The sequence below is a fragment of the Nycticebus coucang genome, chromosome 17 (assembly GCF_027406575.1).
Source record: "Nycticebus coucang isolate mNycCou1 chromosome 17, mNycCou1.pri, whole genome shotgun sequence".
In the NCBI taxonomy this organism is placed as follows: domain Eukaryota; kingdom Metazoa; phylum Chordata; class Mammalia; order Primates; family Lorisidae; genus Nycticebus; species Nycticebus coucang.
The window spans coordinates 59,566,066-59,587,541 of record NC_069796.1 but is presented as its reverse complement, the minus strand read 5'-3'; the positions used below and the strand labels follow the sequence as shown (position 1 = coordinate 59,587,541).

General features: G+C 41.4%; 2 protein-coding genes across 3 annotated transcripts; both read right to left on the bottom strand.

Annotated features, from left to right (window-relative positions):
* Positions 1-2,209: 2,209 nt before the first annotated feature.
* Positions 2,210-10,604, bottom strand: LSM11 (LSM11, U7 small nuclear RNA associated). Its single transcript, XM_053566774.1, has 4 exons — positions 10,110-10,604; positions 5,676-5,815; positions 3,127-3,210; positions 2,210-2,678 (listed from the first exon to the last, which is right to left on the bottom strand). Exons 1-4 carry the CDS (start codon positions 10,552-10,554, stop codon positions 2,268-2,270), a joined length of 1,080 nt encoding a protein of 359 aa, XP_053422749.1. The 5' UTR covers positions 10,555-10,604; the 3' UTR covers positions 2,210-2,267.
* A 3,880-nt stretch (positions 10,605-14,484) lies between these two features.
* On the bottom strand, positions 14,485-20,769 carry THG1L (tRNA-histidine guanylyltransferase 1 like). 2 transcript variants are annotated; one of them, XM_053567135.1, is made up of 6 exons: positions 20,563-20,769; positions 19,563-19,739; positions 18,434-18,603; positions 17,604-17,692; positions 15,986-16,093; positions 14,485-14,988 (listed from the first exon to the last, which is right to left on the bottom strand). In XM_053567135.1, exons 1-6 carry the CDS (start codon positions 20,751-20,753, stop codon positions 14,827-14,829), a joined length of 897 nt encoding a protein of 298 aa, XP_053423110.1. In that variant the 5' UTR covers positions 20,754-20,769; the 3' UTR covers positions 14,485-14,826. The 2 variants fall into 2 exon arrangements, with proteins under 2 accessions (XP_053423110.1, XP_053423111.1); XM_053567136.1 differs by having other exon boundaries at positions 18,434-18,508; positions 20,563-20,698.
* Positions 20,770-21,476: the final 707 nt, after the last annotated feature.

Genomic DNA, 21,476 nt, shown 5'->3' with positions numbered 1-21,476 from the left:
TAAACACATAAACATAAGGCATGTTTAAAATAAATCAGTTTAGATTTAATCAGGACCAGAATGAATGGAAACTGATTATATTCCTTTTGATTTCAAATTTCATTATTGGAAAAATACAGTATCCATTACAGCTTCTAGCTGAGAGACAAGAGGGCACACAGATGAGAACAGACAGAGACTGATCAAGAGATACAGGCAACAAAGCCTGATGATTAATCACAAGATGACTATTAACTTGGGAACTGAATTTTCAGACACCCTACTCAGAAGAGACTGGCGGTTCTAAAGATAACTGTTCATTTGAATTTGTAACCTGGAACCTCTATAAACTTTAGTGCATCTGACCTGACTCTAGAGTGTACTCTAAAATGCATTTAAAAACAAAAACACATGAGCAAACTTTTTTTCAAAATCCCATAAATTTCCCTTCAGGGATGGTCATTTTTAGATGCTCACTGATTATGTGGTACTATTATATAAGCCCCTTGAAAAGTTTAGGGGATTCTAATAATGATCAAATAAGTGTGGGAGCTGGGATGTGGAGGGAGAAACAAAAATTGTTATTCTCCTTTTACTAAGGACACTCTTCTCAGAACCTTCCCTGTCCCTTAGGAGGAAGGAATGTAAGACGGACAACAGTTCCTGAAGATATTACTGCCTTCTGATGATAGTTAGAAAATCATGATTATGACACCTAGGAAGATTACTTTCTTATGTAGCACCTGCCTTGCTCATAAGACATAGAATTCTTACAAAGCTAGGAAATAGAATTTGTAAAAATTACTCATGGCACTTATATCTATTTAGAGACTGTAAAATGCCTTCCTAAAATTCTCTGTCTCGATGCCCTGTGAGGTAAGTGTCTGATGGGGAAAAGCTGAGGCACAGAGGGGTGAAATCTGCTCACCTTCCATTGTATGATGAGCCAGTGGGCAAGCTAGCAGAAGGACCAGGCATCCCAGCTCCCTAAACTTTATTCACCTTGCTACCCACAAGGCTTAAGTTACACAACAAATACAGCAGGGGAAAATTTTCTGTTCATATATTTTAACTAGTTACCTATTTCTTATGCTTCACAATGAACTTAAGTTATCTTGGATAAAAACTAATGTAACAAAAAAATCAATATTGCCTAACAGTCTGTGTCAAGACTATGCTGCACTGGTGATTTAAAAAAGCACAGAATAGGGGCGGCGCCTGTGGCTCAGTGAGTAGGGCGCCGGCCCCATATGCCGAGGGTAGCGGGTTCAAACCCAGCCCCGGCCAAAACTGCAATAAAAAAAAAAAAAAATAGCCGGGCGTTGTGGCGGGCGCCTGTAGTCCCAGCTGCTCGGGAGGCTGAGGCAAGAGAATCACGTAAGCCCAAGAGTTAGAGGTTGCTGTGAGCTGTGTGACGCCACGGCACTCTACCCGAGGGTGGTACAGTGAGACTCTGTCTCTAAAAAAAAAAAAAAAAAAAAAAAAAAAAAGCACAGAATATGATTCAAGTAGAAGCACTCGTGGGAACTATGGTGTTCCTGTTACTCAAGCCAGGCTGCGAGTAAAGTGTCCCTTTAGACACTACCCACTATATTTTTTATGAACTTCTTTGGCCTGACAAAAAGAAATAAAACAACCACCCCTGATTTGTGGTTAAACCATTCTGAAAGGTATTTTATATAAGGCCGGCCCCACCTAGAAAGGGAACTTTCAGCCCTTGATGATGTGTAAATTACCGAGTTCATACAGAACTCTCTGAAGCCAGATATGGAGGTCACAGTCTCTTCCCATAATGCTCACAGAACAATTCACACTACAGACAGAGGGGCAATACCACAGGGTACATGCGTTAGCACCATGCCACAGAAGTTACAGAGAAGGACAAGAAGCTACCAGACAAGCATCTTATAGTCCCACCTGATAGGCCATTTGCAGAGGGTATCTCTGGTAAGAGGAAGACTGATGAGGTCCTGAATTCCCTTTGATAATACGGAGAAGGATCAAAACAGCCTTCATTGCTGTCTGCTTTGAGCACACCACCTATCCACATTTCACTCCTGCTTAAGTTGGTACCTTTCCTAGATGGTGTAGATAGTCATAGGTAATAAATATTAATGCATTCACCCTCCCAACATCTTCCAGAGAACTGAGCCTGCTCTGTCCTCTGCACATGCAGAACCAGAGGGAATCATTCCAAATCAGAGTTTCACTGGGATACTAGGATACAGCATAGCAGCAATTCATGCACTTTATTTCTAAAAACCAAAGCTCAAGTGAGGCTGAGCTGGTCACTGTGCAAGATGAACCAGCAGGACATTCTCACCGCGAATGAAAATTTGATTTATGTGTCGAGTGAATACCTGCTGGTAATCCACTTTGGGCTTTCGTTTTTTCTTACGGGTCTGGCCCCTGGAAAGGGTGGTAGCCCTGGAAAAGGTTCCTCCCATACTGGACCCTTCTGTCCGTGTAGTCCTCCCTGACAGCTCTGACCTGGACTCTTCCCTTGCAGAGGCCTGCAGGGAGGAAGGGACAGAGCGGGAACGTTTGCGTGAGCCCCGGTCAGTGTCTTCTCTTCCCCACACTGAAGCCACCTTCCAAGTGGATGTCTGGGAGTATCTGGAGAGAGTGGAGTCTTCAACTGCAGACTTAGAATCTGCTTCCTTCTTGGAGGAATCTTGAAGTTTCAGACGATCAAATAGCTGTAAGGAAAACAGGGATGAATATTAGCTTATCATTAACCTTCAAAGTCCTTTCAAAATAAAGAAAAAAACCAGATTCCTTAATTATGCTTTATGGACTCCTTGCTTTCCCATATTTTTAAAAGTTCATAATGAATTTGATATTTCTAGCCATGACTCAGATAAATCAATAAATATGTCCAGGAAAAAGCTACCTAGCTTATTTCTGTAGTATAAAGCTGGAAGACTTTTAAGTCTTACAAAAGGTAACTTGTTGCTCAAGTAACATACAGGTGAGAAGCACCAACTTGTTTGACATTAGCTGGAAGCGTGAGCAGAGAGACTAATGAAGACCTTGGTATAGGCATACCTGATATACAATAGGGACCCTGGTCACTAGGCTCAGAGATCTTAACTCTTAATGCTGGAAAGCATGGTGGGCACTCAGGAGGTCAGGGGAAACTCCTACCCTAGTGAGAGTCAGTGAAGAATCCCGTTCATATGCTTTGCCTAGAACAGGTTTTCGGTAGGTCTCGTCCACATCAGTAAGTGCCTAGAGAAATAGCCCAAAGTGTGAGAAAAAAGAAAATGAAAAATGTTATTTTTGTAGATTTTTCAAGGAAAAAAAGACTAACATTTAATCAAAGCCAAACTAAACTTGGGTGACTCAGCTGCTGGGCAGAAGAAAATGGTGATACCTTCTATATAGGATTTTCAAGCTGTTACTACCATCTAAGATGGGTTTCTTTTATGGATAGTAAGTGCTTTTATGACTGCATGGTAGAAGTTCTTAAATTTCAGTGTGCATAAATATCTAGGAAGTTTATTAAAACATAAATCCAAGGCTGTCCTCCTAGAAATTCAGATTCAGTAGATCTGGAACGAAGCCTAGGCCTGCTGGTTTTAACCAGAAGCCTCAGCAATCCAGATGCAGGATGACTTCAGATTGCACTTTGAGAAACACTATCTGCTGAGGCTTAGCACTCCTCAGTTTCTATGTCTTATGACAGCAATTAATATAGATTAGCCAGGGCTACACAGAATTGCTGTTGAGTTCTCATCATCAAGATTAATCACACAGGATAGTTGTTAGGGTCAATTGAGATTATGTAGGAAAAATTTAAAGGTAATTTCTTTCAAATTACCCTACAAATATGAACTTCTTATTACCACCACTGCCATTAAATAAATTCTCTTCACTCCTTTCCCCTCAAAGGTAAAATTATAATCCATATATATAATTATACATTGTATGTAATATTTTATAATTATATATATATATAAAGTATTTTTTTTTTTTTTCATTTTAGCAATAAGAAAAATTGAGGCTCAGAGAAATTACCTTGCTCACAACTACTAAGTGGTGAAGCCAGGCTTCAAATCCAGGTCTAGGATTTGAAGCTAGAATTCAAACATCCAGGATGAGTTTGTGCTTCCACTTACTAACAGTATGATATGGGCCCAGTCTTCCAATCCCTCTAGACTCAATTTCTTCATTTGTGAAATGGAACAGTAATAGTACCTATAACTTATCCATTAAGATAATATATAAAGCCACTACTACAGTGGCACATACAGGGTACTCAATAAAGTTAGCAACTGTTGTTCTTCTCCAGGAGAAGGCATGAATGAGGATAAGAAGAGAAAGGTTGGAGAAGACCATATGGAAAAGCAACACTAGAAAGCTCTGATGGTTTTTAACTAGTTCATGTTACAGTTTTGTTGTAACACATCCCTTCCCTCTTATGAATGTCTAGAAAAGTCAGTCAGCCTTTAGAAGGCTGAGAGGATGTGGTATACGCCTTCCTAAGGAAACACCATGCAAAGTGCTTTAATTATTAATGTCTGCTTCACTTCTATCCTTATCTATCTTCCCAAATACTATATAGTGAAAGTTTATTTTTTTCTGAAACTTCTGTACCTAGCACTGGGTTCAGCCAAAGTGGAAAGTCAATAAATATTTTTAAATGAATGAAAAGAATGGTTGGTAGAAAATCAATTTAAAATTATTAAATAGATTAAATACTAATTCCTTATGGTTGAGTTTCTCAACCTTGACACTAACGACATTTTGGGCTGGATTTTTTTTTTTTTTTTACAGTCTTACTTTGTCACCCTCAGTAGACTGCCATGGCATCATAGCTCACAGTAACCTCAAACTCTTGGGCTCAAGAGATCCTCTTGCCTCAGCTTCCTAAGTAGCTGAGACTATAGACACCTGCCACAAAGTATGGCTATTTTTTTTCTTTTTTTAGAGATGGGGTCTCACTCTTTCTCAGGCTGGTCTTAAACTCCTGAGTTCAAGCAATCCACCCAGCTCAGCCTCCCAAAGTGCTAGGATTACAGGTGTGAGCCACTGTGCCCTGCCCTAGTATAGGATATTTACCAGCATCTCTGACCTATACCCGTTAGATGTCAGTAGCACCCCCTTCCACAGTAGTGACAATCAAAAAAATGACTCCAAACATTGCCAAATGTTTGTAGAAGAGAAGAAAAAAAAAATGCCCTCGTTGAGAGCCACTCCCTTAAGAAAAAGGAAGCAATAAAAAGATCTTTTTGTTGTTGTTGCCTGAGACAAAGTATAAAAAAATTCTAGTTTGTCTGAGAAGGTATTCTATAGGTTTTCTTTTTCTTATTTATTTTATTCTTTCTTTCTTTTTTTTGGAGACAGAGTCTCACTTAGCCCTTGGTAGAGTGCCGTGGCATCACAGCAGCAAACTCAAACTCTTGGGCTCAAGTGAGTTTCTTGCCTCAGTCTACAGAGTAGCTGGGACTATAGGCGCCTGCCACAATGCCTGGCTATTTTTTAAAAATGCGGTCTTGCTCTTGCTCAGGCTGGTCTCAAACTCCTAAACTCAAGTGATCCATCTGCCTCGGCCTCCCAGAATGCTAGAATTACAGGCATGAATCACCAAGCCCCACTGTAGGTTTTTCTTAGTAAGTTTACTCAGATCCTTTAGACATATAGGTTATTTACTCTCTAGAAGGTTCTCCAGCCCTTGAGAAAGGCTTAATTACCATATTCCAGAACTTGTCAAATGCAACGAGGAAGCCTGTACAGACACCACGAAGTCCCTTGAAAGTGCGGATGTGAACATTCACCTTCACCCCCTCCCGGATACATCGATGGAGCTCACCCAGAGGGCTCCCTTCGTGCACTAAAACAAGAAAAGGACAATCAGCACTGCATAAACATCTTCCCTCATTCCCAGAATTAGCAGCCTGCATCACCTAATCACATCCAGCAATACAAGACAACATGCTGCAGTGACAACCTCACTATCAAAACAGGAAGGCTCGACAGACTAGATTTCAATAAGGTATGGATAAACCATGGGTATGAATAACATCCAAATGTTTCCCTACCTATATATCTTTTATTCTACAATGTCACTGATCCTAAGATGCACCGTGATTTTAAAACTTTTGGGGGCGGGAGGCGCCTGTGGCTCAAAGGAGTAGGGTGACGGCCCCATATGCCAGAGGTGGCGGGTTCAAGCCCAGCCCCGGCCAAACACTGCAAAAAAAAATAAATAAATAAAAAAACTTTTGGGGGCAAAAAAATACCACATTAAATGTATACATCAGAAGCCAGATTCTTCTCAGTTTTGTTCCTTAAGATAATTCATGAATGACATATCCAGTTAAGGCCTTCTAAAGAACCAAAAATCTTGTTCATATTTGAAGGAAATAAACTGTGTAACACATTTTCCAAAAATGTGTGCCATCCTCTCCGGGAGAATGTCCTTTGGCCCCACCAATCTGAGTACTCCACGCACAGGCTCTAAGGAGTCACTAGTGACAGTGTACATCATTTTGACACTAACAGGAAAGGTACTGGTTGTGTTCCAATCCTTGATGGTGTAAAAGGCACCTGCTGAGTGTCTGGCTCCTATGAGATTGCTAATAAGCACCATGTAAAAAGAGCAGTATTAAAGATTCATAGGAAGAATATTGGGATTATAAATGCAAGCTTTTATTACAAGGGATTCACTCCTTCCTCAGGTCTTTGGAGCAGAGATTAATTTTATTTTTCTTATTTCATGTTAACTTAGCTCTCATAATATGCTAACTATAGAATATGTAATAAAACCTCCCAAAAGAAAACTATAAACAAACACATGTACACACTGTCTCTCTTTCCCACATTTCCAAAGCAAAATTCTATAGAGCACATTTGCTAATGATAGTAAAAATAAAATTTCTCTGCTTTGTTTCTAGTGGCATAAGAGAGAACGAGAGTCCGGCACTTAGCGTAACTTAGTTAGTTCTTGGCCACCTTATCCCTCATTCAAGGGCTGGCTTATAAGTGATGGCTGTGATAAATTAATAAAGGGAAATACTCTTGGAAAAAAATGAGTTAGCAGATGAGAAGAGGAGTTCGTGACAGATTAAGATTCAGCAATAAGGGACAAATGGAGGCAAAGTGGCAGAAACAATGAGAAAGGAACATGAGCATCTTGACCTGACCTTCATGTTTACGTCTCTTATAGCAATATTTTAAAGTCCTTTAAATCTTTGATATCTAAGGGTGGGTGTATGCATGTACGTATATCTATATATGTGTTTTGTTGCAGGCCTTATTAAACTAAGCATTGTACACAACTTTCAGGTCATTATAAACTAGTTGTGTCACCACGGTGGTTAACTCTTTCTTTACAAGTCCAGGTTTCCTCATTCATAAAATGAGGTTAGTTACTTTGTAGATGAAGTTCAGGAATGAGTCTCTATAATTCAATTTTTTTTAGAAACTGATCACATACTTAGATTAGTCCATTTGCCTACACATACACACTGCCTCCTGCCCTACAAACATAATGTGTTTGCACAAAGAGTGGAAAGACGATTCTTTTTCTCATTTGGAACAAGCAGAGGAATTACTTTTTCCTCTGCACCCCAATATTAAAGAGAAAAGGCAAGTATGTATCTTAATAGTCCCTTATTCTAATTAAATAATTGCCAAAATTGAGTCTTTCAACTCTCATATCTGTACCTTTCTCTTGATTTGTTTATTCCAAAGATTTACTGAGGAATAATTCCAGGGAGCATTTCTCTCCTGTGTGATCAAAAATATACTAGTACCACAGGTCAGGGCAAACTGCCAAGGCAAAAATGAACTCCCCATTTGAATCAGAATGTACATTTGCTTTCCAGCCACCTCAGTGACAAACTCTAAATGGATATGAGCTGGGCTTCTATAACTTAATATGAAAAGAATGATATATGCCTTATGTTTGAAGAAAGTTATTCTTCCAAATCCCCTTCTGCTGAGGTAACTTTTGGGCCACCCCTTTCGAAAGACAGCCCTACTCTTCCTTTTCCCTGATGTGACTGGTTTACTATACTTTCCTAGCTTCCTTCCTTCACATCCACAATGCTGTAGCATTAGCATCCATACTGGGCCTTCTGTATGAGCCAGGCCCTGTGGTAATTTTAACTTCACATATATTACTTAATTTAATTCTCCTAACAACCCTAACAAATTGGGTTCTACTCTTTCACCTCATTTTATAGATGAGACAAGTGAGGTTCAGAAAAATGTAAGTAATTTGCTCAAGGTCATTTATCTAGTAAACAGCTGAGCCATCACTCAGTATAGTCAGATCATATGCATTCTGACCTGGGGATTTTGATTATGACAATCTAAAAATAATAACCACAACAACCTACAATAACAGTATTTTCCATGAATGGTAAACGGATATTTACCATTCATGGAAAACTTCCCTATGTGCTAGGAAACACTGTTATAAATGCTTTAAATATGTTAACCAACTTAATCCTCACAATGACAGGGTAGATATTCTATAGATGAAGCAACTGAAGCCCCAAAGAGTTTAAGTAACTTGCCTAATGTAAAACAGGAGATGGAGCAGGCAGTGTTCAAACCTAGTCAGACTCTATACATTTGTCAAAACTCACTTAAAAGGGTGAATTTTGCTACACTACATCTTAATAACATACACCCAACTATTTCCAGTGCCATGATTAAAATTTTCAGTGTGTAGGGCACATTCTCCAAGATCTTGGTTCCAGATGAATATTTAATCACAAGCAGTCGACAGAGCTGGTCTTCATACATGCTGTCATACTAATACAGTAAAGTGCTCCAGAGTAAAGCTAAACCATCCACCACACAGAATATTGTTTCCCCTTTACAATCTTGATAGCAAAGCAGTAACTGGTAAAAGAGAAATAAATGTTATAATCTAAGGTTTCCCAAACTGCTCTCATTTTAGGAACATGCTTACTGTCTTTGTGTCACTGCTGGGGTCAATCCTAGCTTGGGCAGGGATGCTATGGCACTGTAAATCATACAACAAAGTCACCCCTATCAGTACACAGCTTTTCAGAGTTTCTCACTTAATAAACAAATTTCTAGGAATACAGCAAAATAGTCTTTTGCTTAGCACACTCTTGCTTTCAAAAAGCTGTGATTTTAAAATGTAACAATTTAATTATTAGGATACAGATGCTTTGAATGGCTAAGTAGGTCATTGTGTTCACAGGGCAGATGTCAGACCTGCCTGCCAGATGACAAAAGATATAACCCTCGGCTGTTTTTATTCCATTTGTACAAGACCTAACTCACACATTAGAACGTCACTGTTTACAGCTTTTCTCTAAGGATCTATCAAGAGGCTCCAAGAAATTCCCTTGTGCCATTTACACCTTCAGAACTTAAAATAACCTGCGCATATGGTAACATGAGCCTGACAGACCCTGTCCCTCTCCCAGCCAGGCAAGAGTGGCTGTAAAACAGAGTGTGTTTTAGTGGCATTTTGTGCCTACTTATGACTTAGTAATGTGAACATATGCGTATAAAGACCCTGCAACTCTTCTGCTTACTGCACACAAGAACGGGCTGTCATTTAATGTGCAGGGATTATGAAATTATGTCCCTTGTGCTATCTGAACAGATCCCACCAACTCCATCCGATTATCTCGAATCCCATTGACCCTCCCTATTCTCTAATATTTGCTGTGCTCTCCCCCACAATTCCTGTACCTGTATGTCCTTCCCCATTTACCATCATCTGTTGTCTCCAAGACCTCTCGTCACCTCTGCAGAACTCCCTGTGATGTCCCCCAAACTCTCTAACCGTTTCCGTGCCCCACTACCTCTCCAGATCGCCATCACTTCTGTAGACCCTCTCTGCAGGCTCATCAGCTCTGCAGACACGTCCACGGGCCCCGATTACCTTTGCAAACCCTTTTCATGGCTCCTTATTACCAACACAGCCTCACCACTCTGCTCCATTGCTCCTGCAGACCCCTCGTTACTCACAACCTTATTACCCACATTACTTAAGCAGATCCTTCCCACGGTCGCTGGCCCTCTCCCAGTAGGCGCAGACCCCAGCCAAGCCCCTGCCGCCGGCAAACGTCGCCTGGGCCGCCCGCTTCCGCAAGCCGGCCGGTCCCACCTCCCGCCCGGCCCGCCGGACTCACGGGGCATTCGAGTGAGCACGTTGCGCGGCGCCTTCCTGCTCCGACCCGGACCCCTCCGGCGCGATCCCGCGGTCCCATCTCCTTCTTCTTTGGCCACCATGAGGCGGCGGAGGCGCTGAATGCGCTCCGGGTCTGGGGCGGAGGCGTCCTGGCGGCGGCGGCTCCGGCCCGAAGGCCCGGCAGCGGCGGCGGGGCCCCCCGAGCCTGCGGCCGCACCTCGAGCCCGCCCGCGCCCGCCGCCCCGGACGCCGGTCCTGAGGAAGCTTTCGTACTCTGCCAGGTTGTTGAAGCAGGGGGCGTTAGGGTAGGGGATGGGAGGCAGGCGGGGCGTATACAGGGCCAGCAGCGGGTCGAAGCTGTCAGAGCTGACATCCAGCCGCGGGCTGGGCGGGCTCGCGGGGCTCCCGGCGCGAGCCGACCTCGCCCCCCTCTCCCGCTCCTCCATGTTTGAAAGGCCCGCAAGCCGAGGCCGATGGGAAGAAGGAGCGGAGCCGCCAGAGGGCGGCACTGCGCAGCCGCAGCGTGGAGTGGGTGCACTACGCAACATGGCCGCCAGAGGGCAACATCTGTCTACGCTCTGCCTCTGCTGGGGGCGTGGCGCTCGTCTCCGACCTGCCCGGGCCTAACACCGCCTACTCGCTCAAGTGTCAGGTTAATGCTGTAGCTGATGTTTAATCTGCTGTAATTCACTGTTTCCCTATCTGTATCATTATCACTTAAGATGTTTGTTAATACTCCGGATTTCCTGTGGAGCCCAGGAGCAGCATTTCAATATCCGCAGGTGCTTCCCAGCTGTCTTCAACAGCAACTGCAACCAATTCCTAGCTTGAGCTGGCAGGTAGGGCAGGGATGAGAGAAAGAGCGGCTCAGTGGGTGGGGCGCCGGCCCAGTATACCGAGGGTGGCGGGTTCGAACCCGGCCCCCGCCAAACTGCAACAAAAACTAGCCGGGCGTCGTGGCTGGCGCCTGTAGTCCCCGCTACTTGGGAGGCTGAGGCAAGAGAATAACCTAAGCCCGAGAGCTGGAGGTTGCTGTGAGCTGTGATGCCACAGCACTCTACCAAGGGCAACAAAGTGAGACTCTGTCTTTAAAAAAAAAAGTCTCAGTTTCTCAGTTTGTCTTCGTGTTGAATAGTACAGTACGGGGCTGGTGGTGGTAGGGAAGTTAGCCTACCCGGGCTCAAATTATTTAGTTTCTCCTGGGCACTTATTGTCTCACCTGAAACATGGTACAAATAGTACCTACCTCAGAGAACCATCCTAAGGATTAAGAGATACAGCATATACAGCACAGAATAAATAAATACATGTTAGCCAATAGTTTAACTGTACAATGGAATTATGAAGGATGGGTGGATATCAGTCCTCCATTTCCTGTACCCTATGCATAAATCAATACCCACTAAGACTGGAGAGACCTTAGTGTCAAAGAAAATCGATTATATCACTGATTGTCAAAGCACTGCTAAACAATTGAAGGAAACAAGGAGCCAATTCTTGGAGGACGGCATGTAAGATTCACAAGACCAAATCATACCACTTGTTATTTTATAGCCTCAGTTCCCCCCAAATCCAGAGTATGAACAAACACCGTTTGTTTTTGATATTATTCCAGACTGAAGCCCCAAATACTGCCTTCTTGTCTAGCAAAGCCTTTCACCTACAGACCACACATACTACAAATCACCTTCCTAACTGCCAACACTCTCCCAAAGGGCCATCAACTAGTATTAACTGTACAACAGCAGCTTTTCCATATATGTATTTTTTAAGATTGGGGGAAAAAAGCCAAGAGAATACTACAGAGTACCTTACAGAATAAGATGAAGATTAATACACAACTGTGAAATATACATTGGAATGAATACATACTGTAGTAACAAAATAACCACAAAGCAGTGGCTTCTGTTTTTTTGAGACAGAGTCTCACTGTCACCCTCAGTAGAGCGCCATGGCATCACAGTTCACAACCTCAAACTCTTGGGCTTAAGTGACTCTCTTGCCTCAGCCTCCCAAGTAGCTGGTACTACAGGCGCCTGCAACGCCCAGCTATTTTTGTTTTTATTGTTGCAGTTGTCATTGTTGTTTTAGCTGACCCCGGCTGGATTTGAACCCACCAGCTTCAGTGTATGTGGCCAGCGCCTTATCCACCTGAGCTACAGGCGCCACCCCAAGCAGTGGCTTCTAAATAATATTACAGGTTTCATTATGGTATAGTATTAAACCAAGCCCATCACGTCGTTCAAACCCTCCTGCCTATACAAGAAATTCAAAGATGCAGAACTGCTGGCAATTCAACAAATGCTCATCTTCATCTTACAAGAGAATAGCAGGATAGCCTTTGTAGAATCACATAAAACACAGAAAGCACAAAGTTCTGCTGGGTGGTTTTGTCTTGGAAATGTGCACTTGATTTTTGGAGACAGTCTTGCCTTGTAACCCTGGCTGGAGTGCAGTGGTATCATCATAGCTTTCTGCAACCTCAAACTCCTGGGCTCAGGCGATCCTCCTGCTTCAGATTCCCAAATAGCCAGGACTATGCAGGCATGTACCACCACACCCATCTAGTTTTTTCTATTTTTAGTAGAGAGGGGGGGTTTCCCTCCTGCTCAGGCTTCTCCCGAACTCTTGAGCTCAAGCAGTCCTCCTGCCTTGGCCTCCCAGACTGCTAAGATTACAGGCATGAGCCACTATGCTTGGCCTTAAAATTTTGCACTTTAATGAATACCTATGTATAGTTTTGATATAAAATCCTGTCAGTTTAGCATTGTAAGAGTTATTTTATCTTACTGCCTTACCTAGCCTACCACCATACACTGAGCACCTCATTGTCCAAGGTATTGTGAAGCCTTTGGGGTTAAAAAATCAGATTGCTGAGCCCTAATTCTTCATAGAAGAGCCTGAAATTGTAATTTTTACATAAGCATTCCAAGTGATTTTGCATCCACAAGTCTGTGAATCATGGCTGTGATGAAAGTATGTGTATGCTGGCTTACCCAAAGACATACACAAAACTCAGATTCATATACTGTATTTATACAAGAAAAATAAAAAAGGAGACCAAGGGAGTTGACACTTTTTCTGAGATTTTAGAAATTACCAGACAAGAGCAAAATCTCTTATTCCTGTACAGTTGGGAGAACAGGAAGGGAAAAAATGGCATCAACAGATGGGATGTCAATTAGTGAAGGATGAGGCCAATCATCACCCTTTCAAAAATACATTTTCTTCTTGGCTGTAAATTCTGCAGTGTACTGGGACATGGGTTCTCTCTCTTTTTTAAATTAAATCATAGCTGTGTACATTAATGCAATCATGGGGTACAATGTGCTGGTTTAATATACAATTTGAAATATTTTCATCAATTTTTTTCTTGAGACAAAGTGTCACTTACTCATCCTGGGGTTAAGTGCCATGGCAAGTAAGCAACATAGCTCACAGCAACCTCAAACTCTTGGGCTCAAGAGATCTTCTTGCCTCAGCCTCCCAAGTAGCTGGATCTGCCACAACGCCCAGCTCTATTTTTTAGAAGTAGGGTCTTACTCTTGCTCAGACTAGTCTTGAACTCCTGAGCTGAGACAATCCACCTGCCTCAGGCTCCCAGAGTGCTAGGATTACAAGCATAAGCCGCCATACCTGGCCTTTTTATTCTTAATAGAACCAAGTAATGTTCTTCTAAAATATGAAACAGGGACAAGAAGAAATGTGAGTTCTCTCGCCACCTATTCCCACTACCTCCCCCATCAGAGGCCAACATCTTGGCAACGAGCAATGACCTATACTGTTCTTCACCCACCTCCACTGGCGTATCAGCAGATGGCTGTGACCCTGAGGGGCATGTTGACCCCTCCCCTCTTGAACTCGAACATCACTGTTCAGATATAGAGGCTACCTGAAGATCATTTTCAGGAAGTCCACAGAAAAGCCACTTTTGAAACTGAAGTATGTAGAAGACACGGAGTGATTCTCCATCTTCGTTCACTCATTTTCACATTTTCTCTCTCTCATACACACATAATTCTGTCTTCTCTGAATGGCCTTGAAAACTATGCCCCCAAGATGATGGCGTTGATCATGCTGACAACTCCCATTAAATCATTCCATGGAACATGTACCCGTGGACATCCAAACCACTACTCATTTGTTCAGCCAAAGTTGCCATCCTGGAGACTGGCACAAAGCCCTGAGTTCTCCCTGAAATTCCTGAACTCAGAAGCATCATGCAAGCAATAACCCATATTTATCTTCAGGTCTTCCAAAGATGAATGCAAACAGATCAGTGGCAGAATTGAGATTTTCAAGGTCACTGGGTTCCCTAGTTAAGAACAAGTAGGTGATAAAGTTTGGGCTCCTCTCCTAGGATAGATGAAAAAAGCTGACAGGTTTTTATAAGATTTATGTCACAATCTAAAAATGAATCATTCTGCAAGGCATGAAATAGTTCTTGCTTTATAAAAATAGTACCACAGTTTTTTAAAAAAAAAATGTACTTCTACCAAAGGAACCATGTTCCAACACTGCTTTTTTTTTTAAAAGGTGTTCTGCTTAAGCAGAACAAGATAACCAACCCCCCATCCATCCCTTTCTTCCCTCTTCCCCTCCCGAGTCAAGTCATTCTTGGCAGTGTTCTGGGTGGTAGGGATGTTAGGACCACTGAAGGAGATGTGGAGAAGGTGGGGCTTGCATGGTTAAGCGTGCCAGAACTAAAGAGCAAAGGGTCAGCTGCCTTCATCGAGGATCTCTGGATGTTCCTTCCAGAAGGCATCCCCAATGATATCGCAGTGCAAGGGCACTGGCTTAGTCCTGGTCCGGGTCACTGCCATTTTTTTTCCTTCCATTTCTGCTGGTAGCTTAACTTCTTTTGTCATGACTTCATCCACCTATAGGTAAAAAGTAGTGATAACTGTTAATTCAAGAGTAGAACTGGGAGAAGGGAAGATGTGGGGGAAGTTCACTTTTTTACTTTATACATTTCTGGCTGCCAGTTTATGTATACACAGATATGTATATCAATATGCATGAGGTTCTTTATAATTAAAAATACTTTTTAAAAGGTTATATTATAATTCTAAAAAGAAATTTTAAGAAGAAGGGATTTGACGTTCCTCATTAGTAGTGACTATAGAATTAAAGATATTTCTCATCTCCCACCTGAATTAAGAAGTATCTAAGTTTATGCCAAAGAACAAATGTGTTTTGAAAATACCAAAGAAGGTAAAATTGCCAGTAGAATGACAAGCTCTCAAAGGTACCCGTTAGTACTTGAAAAGATTCATTTTGGAAAAAAAAAATACTACTTTACACAGAAGGAAATAAATGTAGAAAATTTTTTATGCTCAAGAGCTGGGAGAGAGAAAATCTGGGTAGAATTAAGGATTTAGGTAAATGAACAGACTTATTACAGGATATTATGATTAAGTATGAATGTCTGGGGAACTTCATGAAATTTCTGAAAGTTACAGATACCATATACAACATCTCTTAAGTGCCTTATATTATAGTTGTCATGAGATAGATGGACCATTTAATGCTATTATCTAATGTGGGAGGAATTATTTTTTAAATGTTTTGTGAATGCAAAAGTCCCCTATCTGCACCATAAATATATACACACACCTCTTTAAAAGGGTTTTATTTGATACAGGGAGAGCTTATGACACGGAAAAATAAGTGTACTAATTCTGTATTCTGTAATTTTACTTACATATGGGAGATGCTAGACCACTACTGACTGACAAAATGAGCATCCAAAATAAGAATCGACAGCATCTCCTTCTGGAAAGGATCTTAGGTCTGTGTTAGCACATAGCAGGCAGTCAGGACAACAGGCTCTCTTTTTTCCTGACCTCCTTTTTGTTTTGAACATAGCAATATTACCTTCTGCCATATTAACACAGTTCCTTTCCTATACATTGGAGGCTCATTATTGTAGTTGATGTTGAATTCAGAAAACAAAATCTCATTCTTTTTCGCTGCAAGAGTTCCCTAAGGAAATAAAGAGATATAAAAAGCTTTGAATATCTTCTTTCTCCTATAACATTACCATCCATTCAACTGCTATCTAAACTTCCACAAACAAATCAAGAAGTAGGAGGATTTTATCAAACATATTACAGTCACTAATGAATTGCCATTTTCTGAAAAATTCAAATCTTATTTAGATGTCTATATTTATAAAATTCTCTTCTGTAGCAAATACTGGCTTCACAAATCAAGACTATGGAGAGGTGGGAAGAACTAACAGTGAGTGAATACCTCTCACATACTAGATATTTGATGTTTCTTTTCTTTTGTGATCATCACAACTCTCTCCATTTTAGACATGAGAAAACTGAAGCTTAGAAAGATTATATAGAGGCCAAGCCAAGTGGCTCATGCCTATAATCCCAGCACTCCCGGAAGCCAAGGTCGGTGAATTGCCTGAGCTCAAGAATTCCAGACCGGTCTGACCAAGAGCGAGACCTAGCTCTAAAAAAATAGCAGGCAGGTGGGCGCCTATGGTCCCAGCTACTTGGGAGGCTGAGGCAAGAAAATCGCTTGAGCTCAAGAGTTTGATGTTGCTGTGAGCTATGACGCTACAGCACTCAACCCCAGGGAGACTGAGTGAAACTGTCTCAAAAAAAGAAGAAAAAAGAAAGATTATACAAATTGCTCCAGGTTGAAGGTTGTCCTTATCCTCCTAAGAATCAAAATCTAAACTTGGCTCTCCCAAACCTGGATATACCCATGGGTATTTCTATTATTGCTATAAATATCATTAGTATTATCAAAGATAGCAACCATTTACCGAGTAATTACAATGTATCAGGCACTGTATAAGGAACTACTACAGCATATTACCTCATTTCAGTTAGTCATCCTGTAAGTAATACTTTTTTATTACTATTATCTAATAAAACCAGTATTTATTAAGCACTTACAACATACTTCATACCATTTTAGGAGTTTTAGATGGCATCTTGACATTGAATTCTCACCATAAATCTATGAGGTAGGTTCTACCATTTTCTACATTTCACCCCAAAAGAACTGAGGCAGAGTGGATAATATTAAACAGAAACATGATTATATGTCTATTTGCCCTCCAAGCACGGACTCTTACCACACAGGTCATAAACCCAAGAAACTATAGATATCCAGTAGGGAATGGCAATGAAGTCAGAGGTCTGGTAGGACTCACAAGAAAACAAGAGCATGTGCCCTGTGTACACAAGGCAGCCAGTACACAGCTCCAGCCAAGTGTCAGGACCTAGATATGTACAGCCACTGTCATTAATTCCAGTTTCTAGCTGAGGACATAGTGGCTCAGGGAGTAGTGGTGACTTCTCCAGGCTTACAGAGCAAAGAAAAGCAGAGCTGCTACTACTGTGATTTTTATATCCTTTCAAAATAAAGTTGTAAAGGGAGTTAAAAAAAATGTAAAGAGAACATTTAAAAAATGTTAGGAGAAAGCCCACATCAAACTGTCCCCAGTTAAGTATTAATGTATTTATACCTGTAATCTCTCTTGAGCTTGTATTGGTGTTAGTCCAGATTGCTGTATAAGTGCCCAAAAAACTGTATTATAAAGATTATTGATGTGACCTGTGGGGAGAACAAAATAATAATGATGTAGAACCTTTATTCAGTATCCACACTTAGAGCCCGACCCTCTCTTCTTAAAAGTAAAGGCATCTCAGAAACATTCAGTGACTACCCAAAGTCTTACATGGGGAACATGAGGAAAAGAGGTAGAAAAAAACTTACTTTCTAACAACAGTTTTATTGGTCATTTCAGTTATGCTTTACATAAATCTGTTGATTTGTACACTAGTAGTAGAAATACTTTCAAAATTATTTTATTTATATTATTCCCATCTCTTTTCCAGTTCTTATGGCAAAATCAAAATATATCAAATGAATAAAAGTCTCACAAAAATCATCACAGTCGCATAAGGTAGGGGTCACAACTCAAACACCCACTGAACATAAAGCTATATAAAGCAGCAGGTGGCCCCAGGGAGGATAGGGCAGGGCAAGGGTTGCAGCTCGCTGGCTTGTGCGAGTGTGAATCTTTGTGTGTAAAGGCAGCTGCCATCGCATGGGCTCTGTCCAATACTAAGTGGAAATTAGATCCAATATTAGCACATCTTCTGATTTTTCAAAAAAACTTGGACATAGGGATTTTTTACATGAACTCTCCCAATTTTTCAAATTATTTTTAACCAACTGAAAAAAGTTTACTGCATTCCATACAAAATACATGTGAGCCAAACCTGTATCAGATCAACACCCTTAATGCATAGAACTGGCAGTTTAACTACATGTTTATTTGGTGTCACTTACAATCTGCTTGTCGCCAGCTGAGATAGTCCCTTAAGATCTGGTTGCTGGGATACACCACAACTCTTCCATCAAAGCCTGGGGGATATAGAAGATGCTGGTCCTTAAAGTAATCCCGCCAATAAAACACATAGCTGGAGGCGAACTGGGATGCCACATGAGTCATGAACTTACTTGCAAATGTAAGGCATATTGGGTGGAACAAGAAAAGAGAAAATAATACATGGTATTAATTCAACACCATGATAAGGCCTGTGGGTGCAATAGAGAGATTATACAAACTGTTCAGCAAACCTAGAGATAAAATGCATTTGCTAAAAAACATTTTTTATAATTCAGTTATGTATTTTGAATGCAGCCTGCCTTGCCTTCCAGTCCTATTAAGTAATTTACCAATTTACCAATACCAATTTTTCTCTGTAGATGTGTTGTAAATATATGGTTCAAGAGCTTTGCTTTGACTTAAAAACATACTTCTTGTAAAGAGTTTTACAATACTGCCAAACCAAATATCAGATTTATCTATTTTATTTTTTGAGACCACGTCACACTCTGTTGTCCCAGGCTAGCATGCAGTGGCATCATAGCTCACAGCAACTCAAATTCCTGGGCTCAAGCTGGGACTACAGGTGTGTGCCACCACACCAGCTAATTTTTCTATTTTTAGTAGAGATGAGGTCTCACTCTTCCTCAACTCCTGAACTCAAGCAATCCACCTGCCTTTGCCTCCCACCGTGCCTAGCCTAGACTTGTCTATTTTATACTGAGATCCTCTTTATTTAAAAGTTGAAATAATACTGCAATGCATGTAGAGACTGCCACTGGCTAAAGCCAACGTATGAATCATTAATATTACATTCTTATAGTCTCTTTCTTGTTTCAATGTTCAATGCTAGATCAGTCTAGAAACTTAGTTGATGGGGCATGAAGGGGAAAGAATTAGATAAAGGGGCATATTGAATGGTGAGAAGCCAGATGGAAGACAACAGTCTAAACGGGAAATATACATACACTCAGCAGCTGGTAACACTGCCAACATCATCTACAGTCTATAAATTGGCTATTAAGATAAACAGAAAACCAGATCCTGGCAGGAAATATTCTAAAGAAAGGACCTAGATCATGGAATTACCTGGCTCTTCTTTTAAACCAATTACTTTTCCGCTTGAACACGAAGCTATACTCATCACTCTGTCCATATGCAATCACAATATCCTCTAGTTCTTCCATTACGGTCTGGGCACATTTGGTCATCAGATGGAGAGCACGGCTATCATTAGGTTTTGCAAAGTGGTGCTTCTCAGCAAACCTTTATAGAGGCAGGAGAATAGGGAGGAGGGCATGGATGAAAGAGGTCTTGTTATTAGACTTCAAAGATGCTACTATACCAGCACTGTAAACCCAAACCCTCCACTAGTGCAACCTATTTCCTCAAGAATTCCAGTTCTTGCCCTGACCAACTGAAAAAGAAGGGACATAATTGCTAAGCTTCCATTCCCTTTTCTGCGAAATGGGTTGTCCTGAAGGTTTGGGAGAAAATAACAAATGTAACTATTAATTAAGCTTATGCATCTCAGTAAGTACTCAGTAAATGTTACAATGATCCTTATTAACAACACAGCCCTTTTTAAAAATTAAATTCCCATCTTTTAAAAATTAATGCATACTATGTACAGTTTCAGAATAAATTCCTTTTTTCCTGTTACATTTTTCTCCTTTTTTTCTCTTTCTTGAATCCAGTACATGTGGCCTATGGCTGATAATTAAAAATGGATATTTACATGGGCCTGTGAGCATGGAGCATACAAAGATAGCTAACAGAATAGCTGGGCAAATGATTGAACAGCTTAAGTACTACGCCGGAGAGTAACTTTTTTCCATCAGGTCCTTTCTAACAGGTCTCTACTCACTTAATACGGGAACTACAAGCCGGGTCCTCAGTAGAGGATTCCCCCCAACCCAATCAACTATCCTAACAAGCGGCAGCCAACACACAGGACGATGTTCAGTGCCACGCACTCATTGGCTGCCGCGTTACCCAGTGACCGTGAGTGGAGGTGGGATTGCAACAGCAGGTGCTGGAGTCCCCAGAAGCGCGGGCGCACCCCGCGGCCCAAGGCGAGCTTGCTCACCGATGGAAATTCCTGCCGTCCAGCCGCACTACCACCCAGCAGTGTGCCAAGCAGGTGTCGTCAGCTTCAAAGTCCCTAACGTACTCGAATTTGCTTTTTGCCATGGTCGCCCCCAGCCTTAGGCACCGTCTCAGAGTGACAGAAACTGCAGCCAAGCAATTGCGAACCTCAACGTTGCAGGAGGCCCACATGCCCCCACCTCCTCCCTCGGAAGAGAAGCGACGGCGACGGCGACCCCGCCCCGGAAGTTTCTCTTTCCCTTCGTGTCCGCTCTAGCCGTAGGGAGGACTGCATCCCTCTCGCCTCTCCTTGGAGTTATTCCACGTGGGGACGGTGAGGTTGCTTTTTTTCCTTTGCTCTTTCCGTCTTGCAACAAATCACTGTCATTGAAGTTTTAAAAAATTCTTTCTGACGAAGTTGGAAAGTGTAGCTGTAACCTTTTCCCTTTTCAAGTAGCATTTATTAATTCATTGCAGAAAATGTGGGCTATGCTGAAGATATCATTAAGAAAAAGTGAAACTTTATATAGCTTCTCGTCTCCGTCAAAGGACTGTGGAAGGTTTCTTCCAGTTTCTTTTGTCTTTGTGTATGTACATTTACACAGGGAACACACAAAATCGGAATTATTCACCTGTACAATTGTTATATTTTTACCACTCAGCTTGGTAATTTCCCAGTTCCATTGATTATTCCACAGTATGATCATTAAAATAAAAATGGACTCTTGATATTCTAACCATAGGTGTAATAAATTAACTTATTCATCTTTTTCCCCCACTAAATAATCAAAGACCCAGTGTTTTGATTTCTTGTTGCTGGTGGACGATAATAATAATAAACTCCTGGTAAATATTTGTGTGCTGTTTTGTGATTTATAAAGCTTTTTCAAATTAATTACCAACTACGTTGTTTTT

What these genes read in the sequence shown, in the direction of transcription:
- LSM11 (XM_053566774.1), bottom strand. Translation starts at nt 10,554, where the DNA reads ATGGAGGAGCGGGAGAGGGGGGCGAGGTCGGCTCGCGCCGGGAGCCCC. An exon ending in TTGACAAGTTCTGGAATATG is followed by an intron (nt 3,211 to 5,675) that starts GTAATTAAGCCT and finishes CTATTTCTCTAG; the next exon opens with GCACTTACTGATGTGGACGA. An exon ending in CTTCACTGACTCTCACTAGG is followed by an intron (nt 2,679 to 3,126) that starts GTAGGAGTTTCC and finishes TTTTCCTTACAG; the next exon opens with CTATTTGATCGTCTGAAACT.
- THG1L (XM_053567135.1), bottom strand. Translation starts at nt 20,753, where the DNA reads ATGTGGGCCTCCTGCAACGTTGAGGTTCGCAATTGCTTGGCTGCAGTT. An exon ending in AAGCTCAAGAGAGATTACAG is followed by an intron (nt 16,094 to 17,603) that starts GTATAAATACAT and finishes TTATTTCCTTAG; the next exon opens with GGAACTCTTGCAGCGAAAAA. An exon ending in CTGTGTTAATATGGCAGAAG is followed by an intron (nt 14,989 to 15,985) that starts GTAATATTGCTA and finishes TTTTACCTATAG; the next exon opens with GTGGATGAAGTCATGACAAA.